General features: G+C 48.9%; 1 protein-coding gene across 3 annotated transcripts in view; it reads right to left on the reverse strand.

The window, feature by feature from the left end:
* The window catches only part of FBXO31 (F-box protein 31), a gene marked incomplete at its 5' end in the record, with an annotated part of 28,260 nt that extends 14,580 nt beyond the window's left edge, over positions 1–13,680 (reverse strand). For 2 of the 3 annotated variants that reach the window (XR_014229043.1, XM_082320267.1), the window contains 3 exons: positions 2,887–2,973; positions 5,481–5,552; positions 13,299–13,680. Coding sequence is in view for 2 of the 3 variants with exons in the window: in XM_082320267.1 (XP_082176393.1) it covers positions 2,887–2,973; positions 5,481–5,552; positions 13,299–13,680 (541 nt within the window). The remainder of the gene's footprint in view (positions 1–2,886; positions 2,974–5,480; positions 5,553–13,298) is intronic. The other variant, XM_082320268.1, reaches the window with a different exon arrangement.
* Between the last annotated feature and the right edge of the window lie 7,407 nt (positions 13,681–21,087).

A 21,087-nucleotide genomic window follows, 5' to 3' on the forward strand; every position in this document is an offset into this window, starting at 1 on the left:
TTTCAGAGCTGTAGCTACAATCGACGGACTTTTCAACAGCGCGGAAAGCGTCTGCTTGACAAGGCAAACCCTTCCACTCCAAGACACGTGCCCGTCGAGGGCAGTTTGTGCGCTCGCTTTGAGTAAACAGCCGGCTCCAGCTGCAGCTTGGTTCACCAGAAAACCTGGCTGAGTCAGACTGAGCCTGCTTCATCACCAGCCCCGACCACCCGGAGACCTGGGGGCTGCAGAGGAGGGAGGAGGCCAAAAAACCCCATTCACCCCCAGAAGAATCTGCTGGACAGCAGCTTCTGTGCTACTACTGCACTACCGTGGGCAGCTCTTCTTTTTTAATTTTTTAAAAACCCAGCTGTTTTGGCACCACAGAAGTCTCCAGATGAGCTGAGGAACAGGCTGCAACGCGAGCAGTGCTTCACCCAGCCTCGCCCTCCCTACACACCAAGGCAGGGACACCTCAACAGACACGTCGTCTCCCTCGCTTGCTCGGGGGACTCCTTCTCCTCCTGTTCTTTCAGGAAAGGACATTACTGGGGAAAATGCTGCTACTTGGCCAAAGGCCCAAACGAGTCTCAAAGCAAAAGCACAGCTCCACTTTCAGGCCTGGGGTGTCTCTGGGCTCCAGCGAGCCAGCAGCTATATTCATTGCAGGAAAAACCTGATGAATCCCAGCTCTGTCTCTCCCTGGCAGGAGACAAGATGGATCTGACAGCTTCCCTCCCTGCTCCTCCAAAGAAAACAGCACTTGGCTCTTTCTCCAAAGTTTCCCTTTGCTATGCTAGCTGCCTATTTTTCTCAGTCCTGAAGAAGCCTCTTGCCTACCCGACTTTCTGAGCCCAAATCCTGCCAAATGGAGCAAAAAACCACCCGCTGGATGCTTCAGTACAACCCTCACCCAGCCTGGATCTTACCCACGTTGCCACAAGCAGCCCTGCACGCTCTTCAGATGGGAAGGTGGCTTGAATCCAGCTGGGGATGGGCTAGGAAAAGCAGCGAATGCCCAAGCTCCCACCAACAGAAGGCTGCCCGGGAAAGGTCTGCGCTCTTCGTTAGAGTTGGATACGGGACAAGGAAGGGACACCGAGCAAATGCACAGCGATTCAAGCAAGCGTCGCAGCGCTGGCACACCACAGACACCACGGGTATGAACAGACAAGTTACAACCCCAGAATGGGTTATTAAAACAGGAGGAGAGCAGACGCTTTCAGGTATTACTTTTTTAACTAAATCTTATTTCATTACCTGTGCCAGCTTGGAGGGCACAGGCAGAGAAATGCAAAAACCTAACATGGGAGCTTTCAGTGAAATCTGCATTCTTTAAAGCAGAGGTAGCTCACGTTGAGTGGAAAAGACCTGATCCACTACAACTCTCTTGGACTCTCAGGATGCAGCAAGGTATCCAGAAGCAAAACGAGTAGGAACAACGTAAGCAGTTACTGCCCTCCAGCTGGTGATAGCTGACCTGCTAGTGGAAAGAGCTAAGTGTCAGCCAGGCTAGCTTAAAACCCTGGGGAAAGTGATCTGAGCTGACCTGGCTAACGCTGCATGAATATGAATTAGGGAGCACTCACATGGTAAATCCTGGCAACACGGTCTTAATACAGAGGAGGGGAAAAGGGGGAAATGGGCAATTGCATCTTAAACAACACTGGCTGCTCCCCAAGTAATACAACACAGCCCAAGAGAAAAGGGGCATGAGACATCAGAGGTTTGGGGCTGCAGTTAAAGAATCAACAACTAAGGGAAGAGGACAAAATGCCATTTCAGAGCCACCACAAACGGCACGTTTGGAGCAAACACCCAGGTAGCAGTCTACAAAGGGATCCCTCATCCTGCGGGGCAGCTTGGACGTGCCTCTCCTTCCCATCCAGCTCCAGAACAAGGCTGGTGTTGACAGGCAGGACTGCCAAACCTAAAATTTTCTACTGATTCCTGCTGTAGCACTGCTGCTGCTTGTCTGTCGTGACTCACATTAAAGACACCATCTTCTCTGCATGGCCCATATTTGACTGCTTTCTTTAGCACAGGTAAGTCTGCAGCATCCACTCCGCTTATTAGTGTGTGCAAAAAACTACATTCCCGAGCAGCAGCGAGTTAGGAACTTGAGTCTGTGAAACTACGCAGACCCAAAGAAGCATTAAAGACAGCTCAACACCCCCCCAAGTACCAAGCAGTACTGGCTTCCTTAATGGATGTAAACTAATCCATACTTTTCCCCAACTCCTGCGGAACAGCGAGCGTTAAACTCCAGTGTTTTACTGTTCTTCCCTCAACACAGCATCAGGAGGGAAAGAACAGTTTACTCAGAGCAGTTTCTTGACTGAGGAAGGCAAATCACAATCTCAACCACCAGCAGAATGTTTCCTAGAGGGGGAGATGGTGGTTAAAACAATTTGCCGTGGAGGGAGGGAATTAGTATGGGAACCCTCAGCATTTTTCACCAGGAAGGGCTGTGGAACTAAATGCAGCTCATCTGGATGAAGACAAAAGTTTTTTGTCAGTCCAGAGCTTATTTAAACTTGCTTTTGGGGAGCCCTCAGCAGGGTATCTGAATACTTCCTTCATGAGAGGAGCAATCCATGAAGAGCAGAGCGAGTGCTCCCCTACTGTGAACAGAGACCCCCCCTTTCTGCGCCCAGTCAGGACCATTTTCTAACTCAAAGCACTTCAAAAGGAGACCAACATACCTCACTGCCTGCCCTACTCACGGTGTCACTCCAAAGGGTCAGAATGCTCCACTAACGTGCAACACAAAGAACTGACTAACCGGCACCCTCCGTACTGTCCCAAGGTCCACCCCAAAATAATTTGCTTAAAGCAACGTCACACTCCATGCAGCATCTTGTGTGTGCTTAGTGCAGGAAGCATCAACCAGCAGGAGGTACGTACGGCAGGTGTAAACATCTCTGTACTCCATGTGCTCGTAGTCGGGAAGGATTTTCATAAAACGCCCCGACTTCACTCGTGGGTTTATACCTGAACAGACACAGCAGGGTAAGTACCAGCGAACGCCGCTCCACTGTAACCAGCACGTAACAGTACGATGAATCGGGACCAACCACGCAGGAAAGTCAAATTCTCTTTTGACTTTACTTCCAGTTGTGGTTCGCCATTTGCTTCCATCAGCCCCAGTCTCGGGTGTACTCGGTTAGCAGGATTACTCACAGAGAACTTGGCACGTTCAAGATTCCCACAGACAATACTTACAAATGGCATCCAGTGAATTCAAAGTGAAACCAGGGTCTCCCAAACTCTGTAGTGCGACTGTAACGAGCACCACTGTCTCAGTAAGACCACTTAGGCCAAATAACTACATGGATGGCAGCCCAGGCCTTGGGTTAGTTATGCTTTCTAGCACTTAAGCTCAGTTCCCCATTTCCAACACTACTTCTTACAGAAACACATTCAGTGGACAGAAAAGTGCACGTGAGCCCTGCCAGTGGCCCCAAATTAACTCTTCTGCAATTAAAGACGTTTATCGGGCAGTAAGGAAAATGGGGTCACACCACCAGGAAAGTGTTCCGCTAAGTGTCTGCAACAGGACAACCTGCTGAATCTGAGCAGGAGAGCTAAGACGGTGCATCCCTGAAAGCCAGAAAACAGCTGCCAAGCATTCTGACTTTAGAGTAACCACCGCTAGTTAGGATTGCTGAATGGATATGGACACAGTCCTTACTCCAAAATGCAATCAAGTCTACCACAGAGGTGGTTCTCACACGTCAAGTGCGACTCACTGCCAATGGATGCTACGGATTCAGAAACTACTTTGGTGCAAAGGAAGACTGGAAACATACATGTAAGACAGATGTGTTGAGGGCTATCAAATCAACAAACCACATTAGACTCTGGAAAGCCCACAACCTGAAAACAGTCAGAAGCTGGGAGAGTATTTAGGAAAGTATCGCCCAGGCTTGCCCTCTTCTTGGTCTTCCCTGGGTGACTGCTCACAGTCATGGCTGGGAGATACAGTACTGAGCTAGGGAGAGACCATTGTTCTGAGCCAGTAAGGCCATTTTTACATATAACTTGTGTATAAAGAAGCACTAAATATCACTTTAGTATATCTGAATCATGGAACTATTGTAGTGAAAAAGACTACAGGTCACGAAGAGATGTTCTGCCATTTAAGACTGGCAATGCAGAATTAAGATCCGATCTGGTACGTGCTGTATGGCTGTTACCACACCAGTATCACACAGAGATACCGTATTGAATGGGAAGTAAAAGAGGCCTCACGTGCTAACGAGACTTCTCTGGGGACATCTAAGTGCCAGCTCAGCATCGCTCAGCCCTCTCACCCAGGAAAATCAGGCAGTTCCAGTCCTAGCGCACAAAGAGGTAAAGAAGGACGCTAGGTGATGAAATAATTTGCTCGTGGATGCTCAGCAAGTCTATTACAGATGGGATTATAAACCTTCTATGCATTCTTTTTTCCAGCATTAAGATCAATGCTTGAGGTCTTCACTGCTTCAAGGCTCAGCAAATACAGTACATGTAGAAGCTGAGCCAGAGTTTGGATCTGCAAAGCCTACAGAGATCTCCCATGACTGTAACTTGGGACAATTACAGCTTTTGTTTCATAAAGCAGGACCTTATTTGAACAGCCAGAAGCCATAGTTCACGTGCTGCAGGTTAAATCTTGTTCTTTATCCTATGGACCACAGGTAACTCCCGTACAAAATTTGTGGTGGGGAACCAAGACAACACAGCCTGGCAGTGCTGGTATGGGAGCTCTTAGGGGCTTCGCGAGGCTCTCTGAGCAACCAGCTCAGCTTCTGACCGCAAAGGGTAAGATTTGGTGATGGGGGAGACAGCCTCACCACGGATCCAGGCCTCCACTCAGTCCTTAGCCTGCCTTGGTTTCTCTCCTCTGATGATGCTCCCTGCCCTCTCCCCGCTATAAGACAGAAGATGTGCATCTGCCTTGCAGCAGGCACACTGGGTCTAAGGAGCTGGGGTCCCACTCCCACAGATGTTCCTAAAACACACCGACACCTCAGCAGAGGCCCAGCCCTGCCAGGCTCTCCTCCTTCAGGAGCAGCCCAGGGGAATGCTCGTCCCGTTACCTACAGCACCTTCCCACTGTCAGCGTGTAACCGTGTCCTTTCACCGAGATCGAGACTTAGCTACATTAGGGCATAGGAAGCCTCCAGCTATGAAAAATATCAGTTAATTCCTCAGCAAGATCTAAAAATGGCAAAACAGGAAAGGATGAAAACCCCTCAATACACTTTATTATAAATTTAAAGTACATGCTCTTTTCCTACCAAAGGATTGTGGGACATAGACAACCCAATTCCTGGCATCTGCTTAGTATTAAATAAAACCCCAAACACATCAACTTCACAGATGAAACCTCTGCCATTAGAAAGTAAGTCTGAGTAACTTATACTGTCAAAGTTTAATAAATATTCAACTTGTATACGCTTTCAAAATTGGTACTAAGCAAGGACATACAGATCTATATCAGCTTTATCACTTACGTTTGGCATAAACATCTCGACAGGACACTCCCGTGATCTCCAATTTCCGCAAGTTCTCACAGACGCCGTATTCTGCAACGACACGGATAATAGTGTCAACTCTGGCACAAAGGTGTTTGCTACCCGTGATCTTGATATCTACTGTTTGAGCAAAAATGAGATCTTATTAGCTGCATTCTTGCCACATCAGTCCAAGAATCTTATTGCTGCTTTGAAGAGAAAACAGAAAACTAGATGTAATTATACTGCAGTTTGGGAATCTAACGCAGTTGACAAGCAATGTCTGCAACAAACACACCATAAGGAACACACAAACACAGCAAAGTTACGGATGCTTACACCCAGACCAGAAAGAGTGTGAAATGTGGAAGACGTACTCATTCCAGCTGGGACTGTATGCCCGTTTCGTTCAAATCATGATTGTGTGTAGTAATTATCTACTCCCACGGAGGTATCCAACAGGGAAAACTGCTTATTAGGATCCTGAAGAAAAGGTCACAGACTTTAAAAAGAATAAAATGGAGACATAAAACAGGCATCAGCATGTACAAATATGGCTACACTTGAAAGCAGATCAGATTGAGATGGGTCTGTTGTACGCTCAAACACCTTTGATTGCTTACAGAACACCCTGAAAACAAAGCAGTCCAAAGATCTTCAAGGCAGCTTTGAAGCAGAAAATGAGATTCTCTCATTTCATTTTCAGGAAGTCAATGCCAAACTTCTAAGAAACTTAAAAAAGCAAGTACTAACATCTCAGTGCAAGAAATCCTTAGAAGACCAGAAGGAGGAAATGAGAGGAGGGATATCCCAAAAAATCATCCGCAACCAAAACCACCCCGCTGCAGTGACCTCGTTAGATCTCAGCACGGAAAACAACCCTCCTTGACATCAGAGACATCTATACCACAGATCAAACACCAGCTTTCCTTAGCAATACCAAACACCTGCCAGAGATTTGATGCAAAAGTGTGTCTGTGAAGGCCCTCATCGAATCATTAAATATGAAACTTATCCTCGGTCGAGCTGCCTTGAATTAGCAATCTATGGCGGCTGCCAAATGCCACTACCTAATGCTGGTAACCTGCTGCAAACCAAGGATTCCTTTTTCATATACGAGAAAAGCAGAAGTTTCCCTGAATGAATTCAACCTCCTGTCTATAAATATACTCGTGGTACATGCACACAATGATAAAGCACGCAGAAAGCTTACTGTCAGCCTGCCTACGGGGAATACACGTCCTGCATAACAGCGCTTCGGGTAAGCGGCAAGTTCAATAAAGGTAAGAGCGGGCAGAAGGTACAACAAACCCATTGCCCTTCATTAAAAGCTGCAGAGGTCAGCGGCAACGTTCCTGCTAACTTCCGCGGCAAAAGCCGGAGGAAGCTCTAAGCGTTATCAAACGCAAGGCGGGATGAGGAAGCACAATTAGCCCGAGAGCAGGCAGACAAGCTCGCAGGAAAGTACATCCAGCCCAGCACAAACAAGCTGTTTAGTGCTGGGCTACAGCCAGCCGACCCGGCACAGCCCTTCTGCAGACTGGTGAAACCAGAGCTCTGCCGGAGGCTGGAAATTCAGACCCAGCCTGCAGGTCACCCCGTGTCTATCCCTCCTGCCAGAGCTATCAAGGCTTTCAACCACTGCTCTGCGTGTGTACACAAGTGGGTAAGTGTTTGGTAATTACACCAAAGCGGGGAGGGAACAGTATGTTTCCTCAGCTGATCAGAAAGTTGAGAGATCTTTATAAGATGACAGAAACAGTGTGGTCATAGCCTGCCGTTTGCAAACGGCCAACTCTATCCACGTAAACAAATACTCACCTGGCCGCAGAATCAGTAAAACGCACACTTTGCGCAGCAGGCATTGCAGCTAGATTAAATTCAGTGTCACTGAAGGTATTTATACTGCATCAGAAAGGGAGGAGACACGCAGAGGACCCTGCCCAAAGCGCATTTCTCCGTGGTGCTCTCCAACGGCAGTACAAGCACAGTGACGTTCCCTCTTCCTCCAGAAGGTGCTGATTTTTCGCAAAGCGTTTTCCCTAATAGATCAGTAAATCACTTCCAGTGCGGTCGCAGCGCAGTGTCACGATAGAGCCACTACCAGCAGGCATCTTGAAACAACAGGGTGGGATGGGAAGCGATGTGGTGTTAAAGCTCTATCCCAGTTTCATGCAAGTGCCCTTGATAACCTGCAGTGAAATTTTATGAAAGCTAAACCACTACTAAATGTGCATTTCCTAACTTTTGTAGTTCAAATCTTTCCTGGAAAGATTCAAGGTTCTCCCAAGTAATAGCAAGCTCCTCTAAAAAAAAAAAAAAAAAAAAAAAAAGACAAAAATTTAGAATTCCGATATTGCTACACGCTATTTGACATTAGACATCCAAGGCTTATAAGAAAGTATTATCAAGAAAAAAAAAAAAAAAATCTCATTTTAGTGTGCTTTAACACTCATCTCATTGTACAATAACTAGTCCTTACCCTGTTTTGTTCAGCAAACAACTACAAAACCTCAAAATCCCAGAGTGATGGCTTAACTCTGGGTAAGAGCATCACTTAAGCTCTTCTGATCCATGAGCTGTTAACACCACGATGGCCGCTTGATAGGAAAAATCAGTCTCTCGGCTCACAGTGCCTACAAAACCTCCAAATATCACCAGCAAGAAAGCTGCCCATCTCTTTTTAATCCAGAGGACAAGAGGGACATAAAATTAACAGCAAGCAGAGCTTCACGATAGTTACAGAAAAATAAAACTGATGAGGTTTTCTTAACAGAGAATAGAAAGCCTTTTCCAAGAAAGCTTTGAAGGGCTCAAGCTTCCCGGGAAATTCTACTTCAGTGCAATTAAGTCTATTTTAAGGCAACATATCTCAGTGCAATAGCTCACCGAGTAAAGTATTTTAAGGAGTTAATAGTCACAGAAATTCACACACGAAATTTATACCGGTAGAAAATGGCTACTTAATCCTGCTTCAAAAGCGAGGATGGAAATTGGGTTTAAAGTTCTTACTGGACCAGCTGGAAAGCCTGTTTTATTAGGTTTGTAAGGAGTGCTTGAAAGATTTACCAAACACAGAGTGACACAGTGCTGTTTCCATGGTCACAGGCACTGGAATTTAAAGGACTTGGAAAGGCAGTCTCCATTTATTATGAACTGCACTAATACTTTTGCAAGTGTAATTCACTCCCGGGCCTGCTCTCACCATGTGCTCTCCTAAGCCTCACCCTCCCTTCTCCTTTCTACAAGAAGCCATGTCACACCCCAAGTTTAAAAAAGCAAACCAAACCAACCAAACGAGGCTCTTTAAACCCAGGTAGGGAAGAGCCCCCGTACTCCTATCAAAGGCCAAATTACTGCTTTTTTCTTTCTTTCTCAGCATGGCAATGCCAGTAAGAGGCTGCAATAACTGTATGTGGACAGCCGCAATTCAGAGGAAATTAGGATGTCTGGCAGAGCCTGACACCCTTACCATTGCTAAGTTTCAACCGTGCCCTGACTAATCAAGCCCTCTAATTTTTCCTGGATAAATAAATGCATGTTTGCAAGGCTGTACACAGAACAGAAAGCACAGAAACTTACTGGATTATTTCAGAGACCACAAAAATGGGAGATTCTCAGGCTAGCATCGCCAAAATACCAGGCGGACACATGTGGAACCAGCTTCTTGTTTCCAAAGGCTGAACTATCAGATTAAAATACACCAAATACTTTCCCAAACATTTCTCCCAGGGGAAGGCTTGTAGTTAGCACCGAGATTATTTTGCAGCCGCAAATAAGGAGCTGAGCAAAAGGAGATTTGATCTGCAACAAGTGAAAACACTGCAGAAACCCTAAAGCAAAAGACGGGTGGCTTCAGATCTACAGCTCACAAACAGATCTAAGGAAGACCTGAAGGACGGCTACGGCGAGCAAGCACCCGCCATCAGCAGTGAGAAACAGCAAACCATTGCCAAGTTGTAGTCTAAAAGCCAACGAACGTGGTCAGAGATGAAGAAAAGCCCCTAGCTATATATATATACATATATATATAGTGCTGCTGGACCTAGGCTTTCGAAGTCTCAGTTGGACACAGGCAGTCTATCCGGGTTTTAACAGCACTTGTATGAGCATGCAAGCTTGTGGCTTGCAAATAACATTTTTTCGGTTCTAGATGCCGGTCCCGCTTTTCACAGCGACACCGTTTAGACCGTCAAGTCCTCGAGACTTAGTTTGCACTTGGTTCACCAAAGAAACAGGCTACACAATGCTTTCACCTCGCACAAAGGGAGATGAGAGCCTTGTGGCTTATCAAACCACCTTGGCATTTACTAGGGTGCAGCACTATAAGAAATTGTTCCTGTTGCGGGAGCAGTCGTACGTGGATTCTCCGGAGTCTTGTAAGACCTGAACTCCACGCAACGGTCCCCTCACTCAGTGAATAAACCAAATTTCCCACTTATTCTCCACAGGCACCTCTTTCTATAAAACTTGCTGAAGGTTAGCATCTTTAATACCTTGGCTGACATTTTTCAGCAGGTCCAAAAGCTGTTGGAGGTTGTTTTCACAAACAAAAGCCTTTTCATCCAAGTTCTAGATCCGGTTATTCTGAATTACTGGTCTGCTTCCAGGTGTTCTGCTGCCCCTGCACTAAGAGGAAAGTGGCTACCATTTCAAATGGACTATCAGGTGTTAATCAAGGTAGGTCAGGCCACCAGCCAGGGTGAAACACACTTTAATTCCGCTCCCACTGCAGAGATCAGCAATCTCCTATTTATAGAAAACACGAAAGTGACTGCAATCCTCTTCTTGCCAAAGAAGCAATTCAGAGACATTGTTTACCCCAAACAGTTGCAATGATAAAAGGACAACAGCCCTAACAGCCGTACCGGTGTTACACAAGTACTCCTGGTTAATCCCAGCACTCTCCCAGTTCACAATCGCCAGCCAAAGCCACTCCGCTTTCAGGAGGACAAGTCCTCCGGATGCTCGCGCTAAACACAACACGTTCTCAAGACTAATCCACACCTGAGTCGGCCCACGAGATACCAACGCTCAAGGGACTGAGTGCCCCATCCCACCTGGGCAACGGCCGGGCTTTTGCTTACGTTCAGTGCTGCTCCTGTCCAAGACAGAGGTAGAAAACGGCTACAACAAAGCACCGCAACAATCAGCTTCTCTCAGAGAAGAACTGTTCTGTTTAATTTTACGATTGTCTTTCTTGTCTCTTTACCGCCGTGCGTTTCTCAGAACACAAACAGTTTTGCATATGCAACCGACACAAAGTTGAAGTCTACCAGTTACTGCCTCAAAGAGCTCAGCTCCGGAACGTCATCAGTAGGCTTCAGAGTGAATAAGCTATCAATACAAGGAGTATGCTAGGAGAGGCACACGTGCTCTCGCTCTGTTTCTAGGACGTGCGGCTTCACAAGACACGTTGCTATGCCACGCAGATATAAGCACACGCTTAGGAACTGTCCTCAGTTGGGAAGTGGCTTGTTTTTGAAAAAGATTACAAAAAGTAATTAAATTTTATGTTTGACTATCATATAGTCACCTATTTATGGCTGTACAGAAATACAGTACAGGATATTCTAAATTTTATTGTGTATTTATTATTATTTATTATTATTATTATAAATTTTATATGTGTATTTATATACCAATGCCTGATGTCCCTGTATGCACTCAGCACACAGTTGCACACTCACATTTGAACACACTCAGTAGCCGAGCATGTGCAACGTATCACTGAAACACATGCAGAGAAATTAACTGCAAAGTAGCTCCATAAAAGTGACCCATTTTATACTCACGTGTACAAATACTCAAAGTTACAGTACTACCACAACGGTAGTTACTTACACTGCTGTGCAGAGCAATGCAAAGCACTATGAGCAGCGCAAGAAGTCCAGATCAGGAACTGCTTCGAGAACCATGACTGGTTAAAAGATTGCAGTAACCGTTTCACAGATGTAGTAAGTTTTTCAGCCAGGAACCTGACCCTTATCTGTCCAGTACAGCTTGCACGCCATGCCTTTGGTACAAGATCTACCTCAATCACACCGGCAGTCCACCAGTACGCTCTCTGACAGCGGCAGGAACGTATACGTTGGGGAAACATAAGAAACTGTGCGCAAAAAGAGAATAAAAATTTGGTTCTATGCGCCTCTCACCTTGTAGCTAGCTACGGGCCTTGAGACAGGAGTCTAGTCTGAGTACCTTCCCTTCCTGTCCAGTTTAGCTTTAGCCGTACAAAGCCCACTGTTTCTTTACGTTTCAGCTAAGCTTCTGAACACTGCTTTATCCACTGGCAAGAAAATCCAAGGAGCAGTTGTGAATTTAATAAATAAATTTATTTCCCCATCAGGCCTAATTTAGTCGTTCCTTTACAAGACAATCTAGCCTATATTTAAATATATCCATTTCTATAGCAACATTTTGCCAGGATAATAACCTACCAAAATAATTAACCAGTGAAGTTTTGCAAACCATTCATGAAACACACAAACATCCATGAGGACTCTATGTCAGTAGAGCAGTACGAGGAAAGAATGAATGCCATTTTGTTAGCCTGTCTCCAAAAAACAACGTGAAGTTATTGGGACAAGAGGATCATCCCACACTGAACGAAGAAATAAGAGTGCTTTGGTACACATTTTCTAGGTACAGCCTTTGTACTGTCCAAGGGTTCTTGGATAGTGCTGATAAGGCATGAATTCATTCCTGCACAGTTTAATGCATTTGAACAGATCCCACTGCCTATGGCAGGCAGCCACTCCGACATACCCAAATTCTTCATCCCGATGCCCTCACTGGTATTAAAAACAGACAACAAACAACAACAACAACAAAGTATACATGACTTCATGTGCTGGCAGCAGATGCACCTGGCAGGATCACACTACGGAGAGAGAGGACGAACACAGCAAGACAGCCCTCGGAGGGTGGGACAGCCGCTGGATTAACAAACAGGGGACAGAGAACCACGCTGATACGAGGAAAAGGACGAGGAGGAAAGAGTAAGAATCACAACCTAACACAGCAGGGCCACAGCAACACAGAACTGAGGAACTACTGAAAAAAAATGTCTCCGAGCCTTTGCATTAATGCAGCACAGCATCCTTGCAACAGACACTCCCCAGGAAACGCACATGCAAACCAGGAACCCCTCCGAACCTGGCAGCGTACCCCCCAAGCCAGGACAGGAACGGATGACCTTCCCCGGGCCTGCCCCCCTCCATCCACTCACTAGACCCCAGCGGGCTCCCTGCTCCCGCTTTCCCTGCTGTGTCCCCAGGCTCCAGGGCCCCCAGCTGCACACCCAAGGGCTTCTTTTTTCCCCAGCGCAGCCCCGTTCTGCCGGGACTCATCGCTCCCTTTCCTCGCTGCCTGAAATGCGGCATCCTCAGGATTCACCCAAGGACACCCTACAGGGAGGCACCATCTGCCAGGGCCTGGGCCTGCTCCCATCCCCATTCCTCCCCTCCAGGGGCACAACCCCAGCTCGACGCCCTTTGCTAAAGCCGCTCGCACCTCAGCCCCTGCTGCAGCAAGCGCCACCGAGAAGGGACCGTGCCCCGAGGAGCCGGGATCTGCCCCCTTCTCCACCCTGCACAGATGGCGCCCTGCATGCACCCCCCCAGGCCCCAGCTCCTTCCTGCACCCCCAGACCTCACACACCACCTCCCTCCGCACCCCGCCACCTCCCCGCACCCTGCGGGACCCTGACCTTGCACCCCCCGGCCCCATCGCCTCTCCGCATCCGCCGCCCCCGCTCCCCGCCCGGGGCCGTCTCCCCAGGGCGCCCCCGGCCCCCCACCTCGGGGCGGGCGGTACCTTCGCGGCAGCGCCGCCGCCAGATCGTGTCGGTGCGGAGGATGCGGCGGAAGGTGGTGCAGACGCGGGCCAGGCTGGGCAGGTCGGTACCGGGCAGGGAACCGAAGATCTGCACCAGGAGCTCGGGGGGCAGCTCCAGGAGGGACAGCGGGGCCCGCCCGCCCGGGCCGCCCTCGGCGGGGTGCGGCGCGGGCCGCCCGCCCTCGATGCGCTCCGCCGCCTCCTCGTCCTCCGCGGCGCCGCCGCCGCCCGCCTCCTCGGGGTCGGTGTCGGTGTCGGGCTCGCTGTCGCCGCCGCCGCCGCGCCGCTGCTCCCGCGCCGCCCCCCGCCGGCGGCAGCCGCGGGCCGGGCCCACCCCGCACAGGCGGGCGCACACCGCCATGGCCGCGGCCGCTCTGCCCGACGGGGCGCCGCGCCCCGCCCCGCCCCGCCGCCGGCCCCGCCCACCGCGCGGCGCCGCCAATCAGCGCCGCCTCCGCCGCCTCGCCACGCCCCCGACGCTCCGCGGCCGTTATCCCCCTCACCGACACCGCCGCCAGCGGGCCCGCCCCCTAGCGCGCGGGGGGACCGGGCCCGGTAACGGCCCGCGCCGCGGCCCGGTGGGGCTCGGTCCGCCCCCTGCTGCGACTCCGTTAAAAAAAAAAAAAATAAATATGTATATATATATATACACACACATCCCGCCTTCCCCGGTAAGGCCCGGCCTGCCCGCGGGGGGAAAGAAAAGGAGGAAACCACTGCTGCCCCGTGTGAGGATCGAACTCACGACCTTCAGATTATGAGACTGACGCGCTACCTACTGCGCTAACGAGGCTCCTCGGGAAACACCGCCCCGCGCAGGGCCCTTCTCCCGGCGCCCCCGCCGCCTGCCCGGGGCCTTCCCGGCGCTCGCACCCCGCCACGGCTCTTCCTCGGGGCGCTGCCTGAGAAACCTCACTTCTTTGCAAATGACTCCTTTTCTGCAGGAGCGCCCTGTTTTGTTGGGTTTTCTTTCCCCAAATTCATTCATTTCCCGTGCTTTTCTGCAAGACAGACCTGACATTTTTTGCAAATATCTCTTTCCCAGGCTGAGCTGCAAGAGAAACCTCGGGGTTTGGGTTTTTTTGCAAATAGCTCCTCTTTCCCATACTGTTCTGCAAGAGAGATCTTGGGGTTTGGGGTTTTTTTTGCAAATGGCTCCTCTTTCCCATGCTGTGCTGCAAGAGAGACCTCGAGGTTTGGGGTTTTTTTGCAAATGGCTCCTTTTTCCCATGCTGTGCTGCAAAACAGCTGCATTCCTGAAAGAGTCCTTTAGGGTTCCTCAACGTCCTCATCCAGCTCCGCTGGCCAGGAACGACTGCGAGGACTGCATTGACAACACGCTCGCAAGGAAATCAAATTGTTCCCATGTAATTACAAAAATTAAAGCCAGCCTCGTTTGCTGTGAAGAGCGGGGCTTTCCGCAGTGAAGTGAACTCCGTGCATCCACTGAAGTGCTGGGCAGAAGAGGGTCCCCTGCGTCGCCGGCAGACGTGCCGCCCTGAACCCCAATCGACAGGCCTCACGCTCAGGGAGGGGCTCCCGGCAGCGGTCACCATGATGATCAAGCTACAGATATATAAATTGGAAGAAGATGGGAAAGCAAGACATTTAATTGATGCAGAAAGTCTCCAAACCTCACCCACAAGAATCACTGGCCGTTCGCCTGCAGAGCGAGAAGATGAAGGAGGAGCGGACCTTTGGACATCAGTCCCACCAGACAAGAAGAGATGTTCGGGTTGCGTTGGAGAGCCCGAGGATTTTGCCAAGGGTCTAGTGGGCAGCTCTTGCTGTCAGGGGGACGATATCCTGATTTCCAACGATCCGGCTGGCCGAGCATTCGGGACGATTGGCCGATGAGTCCAGGCTGGTGGGATGAACACAATTGCTACAACCCCAGGATGAGTCAACGCACGGTTTCTTACAGCCTGAACCTCTGCATTCCTCCCTCCAACGCTGCCGGCGCGCAGAATGAGGATGTCATTCTTAATAGCGTGCTAATCCTTTGGGGCTTCGGTGAGGGATGAGTTTAGTGCCCACGATTCTGATTAAATTAGGAAAAGCTGCTCCAAGCATCTAAAACAAGGCACATGGACAGTGAGTCACCTAAACCCAACATCAGCTGTTTGGAAATATGTCTGTAGCTGTTTTCCACCTGTATTGAATCACTGGGTTTTCCCCCACATTACATTATGCTCAGCTGGTGCCCAAAGTTTCTGACACAGCTCTAGAAGGCCTTGTCGGGTCTGTTTGTTTAGGAACTGATGGATTCATGGAGAGGACAGGAAAAGTACTGATGGCAAGGGTTTTCGTGTGAATGAAACGGAAGATGTCCTTGGTGACATTGCCTCGAGCAGAAACTCAGCAGTCTACGGCACACACATGCTTTTCCCTCTTTTGCATTTTCTATTTTTATCTGGACTTTCTCCTTTTCCTCTGAATGCTCCTGCTGTGCCTAATCACACCCTCCTCTCCCTTCCCTCACCCCCCTGACCCCTGTAGCCTTATCCCACAGCCTTGGCTCCACGGGTGCCGAGCCACCGCGTCCTGCTCCGTCCCTCGGCGATCAGACTTTTCCCCTGGCCCGCTGACGCCCTTTCCAGTCCAACCCAGCAGAAGGCAGGACAGCCCATCGTAAACCCATGCCAATTCCCACGGAGCTCCGTCGCCCCGTGCCCATTTCCTCCAGATCAAGAGGAAGAAGGGGAAAAGCCTGTCCGGCCGAAAGGCAGCGCCCACCTCCGTGATGCACCCATGCCACCTAGCAGGGAGCAAAGCCCAGCAAAGCCAGAGGCAATGAGACTCTCAGTGCTCGGGGTGACCGCGTTTCCCCTTCCCGTGGAGCAGAGCAGGGGAATCCCAGCCTCTCGTCACATTAGAGAGGAGAAACAATCGTCCTCTCCGCTCCCAGTCTCAGTACCCAGACAGAAGAGGTTTCCAGTGCTGCTCTTGCGGAGCATCGCACAGTAGTTACAAGCGGAGAGTTTGGAGGCTGGGCGCAGCGAAGCTCCTTGGGGCCCAGAAGGCAGAGAGCTGGTGCAGAACAGGGTGCTTATAACTGAATATAACTTACAACTTCGGCGTTTACCACCCTGTCATCAGGCTATAAAATTGGCACTTTCTCCTCTATGTTACTGAATCCATTATCTGAATCTACCAGCTTTATTTGTGACGATAGGGAAAACAGTAAAAGCGCGTTACCGTCATCTCCCACCCTCTGCGGCGCTACCGAGTGCCTGAGCACCCTTCTTTGTAAACATCGCCGGAATAATAGCCCGGAGCTTTCCAGTCCTGCTGTTTCAGGCAGGCGGCTTGCAGCCATTACCAAAGGGCTCTTGAAAAAACATGTACTGAAAGGGGAAATTTTATTGTTTTATTTCCCTTTGGCAATTAGGGAGCTGATGCAGCTCTTGCTATAGTCAATTAGTCTCCACGCTCACTCTAAAGGGCTTTGGATTGGTCCCAAAGTTAGCGTCCTCATTTTCTGTAATCCTGGAAGTGTTTACGCCTTCCCAGCCTCTGAGCGGGGATGAGCCAGCTGATGGCATATCCAGCCAATTATAACCCCAACAGCTAGGAGAGAATTATTTCTTTTCCATTTGGCAAGAGGGACAGAAAAGTATGGCAAGGCAGGCCGAGACAGATGAACAAACCCTCCTTGCAAGCCCTGTTTGCCACACAAAGTGTTTGCAGCATGGTTTTCTGGCATAAGCCTGCAGTGCGATTTCTGCTTTGTAATAAGCATCGTCGGAGGCAGGACACTTCGACGAGAGAGTATTTCAACAGAAAGACCAAAGAATTTTGCTTTGGTTTTTGTGAGGTACATATTTTCCTTCTTTTCTTGCTATTTTAAGCTGGAAAATAGCTCTTCTTATCCTGATTTTAGTATTTCCCACCTTCTTCCTTTCTGGCTGGACAAGGATCTCGCCAGCTTTTGCAGGATAAACTGATCAGCGGACAGACGGGGCTCTTCAGGGAAAATCCAGAGCACTGCGGAAAATGCTGCTGCTGACTCAGGACGTGTTTTGCATCCTTCTGCTCTAGAGCCGAGCTCGATGCCCTCTCTTTCTAAAAGAAGGTACAGTCTTTCTTCACCACACCGTCCTTGCAACGGGGTATCAGTCGATCTAATGACCAGCTGCGCTCATGAGTGCTTGGGGTCACCAAAGACTTTATAGCACTTCTGCAAGAAGCAGTTGTTGTTCTTTCTGCTTTGGCCACGGTCCAGCCTGAACAATTTCATTGTGCCCAACGCCTCCGGCAGCTCAGTTCGCAGAAGCATTCTCCCCTCCAGGACAGATCACGGGACAGGCAGTCAGGTGCTCGAGATGCTATTACTGGTTCGGGTGCTGAGCAATGGTTGTGCAATCACAGGCAGCTCGCTGGACCTCTGCGTGCCTCATGTTTCTCACGATGTAAATAAGGAGGGTGTTTACTGAAGCCACAGGCTACGTAGTACTCGGTTAATATTTGAATATGCGTGGAATTGCTGAAATCCTAGGAGTATTAGAAATCAGTGGCAGACTTTGTTGCACGCTGTATTATTCCACAATTTCCCTGCTGTGCCTCCCGCACTCACGCTGTCGTTACTGCTTGCCAAGAGGTTATGGATCTTTTTGAGTGAAAGGCAGTACATAAACATAAGTTATTGTTGCTTACACTGACCGATTTACTGTGTTTCCTTGTGAAACCAATGGCTCCCATTTAAAACTTGATCCTGAAGCCAAGAAATGTTTGCTGGAACAGCAGCAGCAGCAGTAACTGATGTCAGGGTTACGGTACACGGCAATGATGCCTTGGGCAATAGTTCTTGCAGGGGAAGTGCAATGAATTTTTAGCCAAACATTCTAAGAAAATGACAGTTTTGTGACAACATTGCATACCTCTGTGTGTTAGTTTGGATTTACCATCCTGAAAAGCACCTAATAATCTCAATTATGTTCCAGAAGTCTTGTGAAATAGGTGGCCAGATAGAGGAGAGGGACGGTGGCAGTGTTCCCCCGGAGGGACAGGCTCATCTGTTGTTGCCCTCGGAGAAAACCCACCCAGGGAAAATGTTCCGCGAGTGGTTCCTTTAGTTTCCCTTTTCTCAAATTACACTTTTATATCCCCACAAAAGAGAGACCCTTCGTCATTCTCATCAGTTCTTGCTAGAGCCCTCCTAACTCAGAAGGTGACTTCTGCAGAGAAATTTGAAGTTTGGGAATATGTTCGTAGGGTAGGCACCATCTTAAGACAAATTTAAGACTCAAACTTCTCAGAAGAGTTATTTTAAGTCATTGCAAACAGTTCACTACAATCTGATTCTATCTGAAAATCTCCAATAGCAGCTGGGTAATGGCTGCACACCGTATTAAAAAAATCAAGGCCCACATTGATCTTTAGCTGAGCCAGATCAATAAGAACAATTCATGAGGAACTAACTGAGGGAAGGTATTTTGATTCAGGTTTAAATGCAAGGTGCTCTCAGCACAGTGTCCTTCCTTTTATTTTATGGGGATTTTCTCTCCGTGTTCCTGGTGAATTTAATACTGCTGACAGCTGCGGAGCTAATAGCCCTAGACACCGAAGTGCTGTCTTCCAGCAAGGGTGTAGCACTGCAGAGGAATAGCTTTGTCTGTTCGCTGTAAAAAGCCTTTTCAGTACTGGTGTACCAGGGAAATGAGAGGATGGTTTATAATTCTGATATGGTGAAACGCGCTCACTTTGTTGTGAGGCAGCTTACATGGAAAAAATAGGCAAAGTGGGAGTTTTTCCCCAGGGAAATGCTGTAAGTGTCAGCCGGGGTTCAGAGTCACCACTCATACTGGCTTTTTTAACAAAAAAAACCCAAACCCCAGCCTTCTGGAAGATGTAACAGTTGGGAAAGCCTGGCTTTTCTTTACTTCAGCCTTAAAATTTAGTATATCCTGCTGTATAGGGTGCAGACACGAGGATCTGAGCTGGAATCCAAACCCAGCTTGGGCTCTAACCGGCTTTGTAAGCTTGGGCAAATCACGGCTCTTCTGCTTCCTGAAAAACGAGGGCTGACAGGTATTGTAAGAGATTATTTACCCCATCCTTCTCCCGGAGATAAGAACAATTCTCCCTAAACTGTTCAGAACAGATGTTTTACTGATTTCTTGTTCAATAAAAATATGCGATGGTGACTATTCCACTGCTTTCCTAGGCAATTTGTTGCGGTGCTCAACCCTTAACCCAACGTCTGATTTCTATCGCCTTTTCCAAGATGTAAGCTCATTATTTCTTGTCCTAGACTCGCTGCATGCAGAGAGGAGCTAATTCCCTCCTGCTCTGCCGCAACCTTTTGCATATTTGAAGACGATATAATAGCTCCTTTCAGTTACATCTCCTCTTCTTCAGACTAAATGCTTTGTAAAGTGTTCTAAGACTAGCACGAAAATGCTCTGCAGGCTGGATTTTTAAAGGGCTCTGTTCCAGCGGAGTCACTAAGTTTGAGGCAAAAGTGTTTTCAAAAGCAGCATTTTCTCACTAGGGATGGAGAATCGTGCTTAAGCATAGCTGGTCCCAAAGCCTATGTCCATGCTGTCATCCCAACTGCGCCTAACACCTTTCTCAAAACCAGACTCGCCAACTGTCTGTGCTGTCGACATGCAGACATAGGCGAAGGCTGAGATGAGGAGGGAAGGGTCAAGCGAGTCTCGGTGTGGATCTAAGTTTTCCTTCTCACAGCCTCTGCAGATTATTCATGAGCGGAACGTGATAGCCCAGCCTGTCAGCAGATACTCTGATCGTGGCTCTTCCTAAGCACCATATGGATGCTTTCAGCCTGAGCTGCAGCCCTGCTAACAGTTGGTAGCGTGGATGAAAACCGCCCGACACGCGGCGCTCGGTGTTGCCGGCCCTGCCGCCGGGACTCTCCCGCACACCCCAAAACCACGGCTGCGCCCTTTCACCGGGGCTTCTCCTCCGGCCCGCGGCCACGCAGCCCGCGGCAGCCCGAGATGCAATTCTGAGAGCGTGGCGGGATTTCCTCAGCCCAGAAAATGTTTTCTAAAAGGCATCCATTTAAATAAGAAAGAATTCTGTTGAAACAGAAATTTGGGGTGGCTAGTTTAAATTTCGGATGTATCAGCCCTCTGATGATCATCCACCATGTCTCACCTGCTGTCCCCGGACAGTGATGTGATGGATACAGCATTCATAGACCTTAGGGCTGTTTTTCTTCCCTTGATTAGTCACACCTTTAATGGTCTCATCTTATAATTATACAGCCACCGGAACTGTATGACCCTGAATCACAAAATGAGGCAACGAACCCTCATTCCAGCCTGTGAGCGCAGCATCGCTCTGACTTCAATGCATCTGTCCGCCCCAAAAAATGCAAAAATCCTGATAATCTCTAAGCTGGTTAGAAAATGGCCCTTCTCCCTAGACTCATAAGGACACTGCTGGCTGCAACTCCCTGTCCCTTCAGCCGCAGAAGTTGGATTGTACAGCGAGATTGTGTAGCCCTATTGCTGCAAAATGGTTCTTATATTTCAAAACACGGTGCCGGGAACATATGTGAGAGAAAGAGAAAGAAAGGCAGCTGAAAGTCTACAGCCAACAGCTTGTGTCAGAAAGCTGCTAAAGGAGGAAACAGTTGGGCATTTTTAATGGCGACGCGGTATCTGCAGGATGAACGCGAACAAACTTGGCTTGCGACCGAAATTGTTTGCGATCTAATCAATTCCTGACAAACCGCACGAGGCCGGGTGGCGAGCTTCGAAGTGAATTGGAACACCTGCCCCTCAAATTTTGTTCCCCG

Source organism: Platalea leucorodia (assembly GCF_965183815.1).
Source record: "Platalea leucorodia genome assembly, chromosome: 8".
Taxonomy (NCBI): Eukaryota; Metazoa; Chordata; class Aves; order Pelecaniformes; family Threskiornithidae; genus Platalea; species Platalea leucorodia.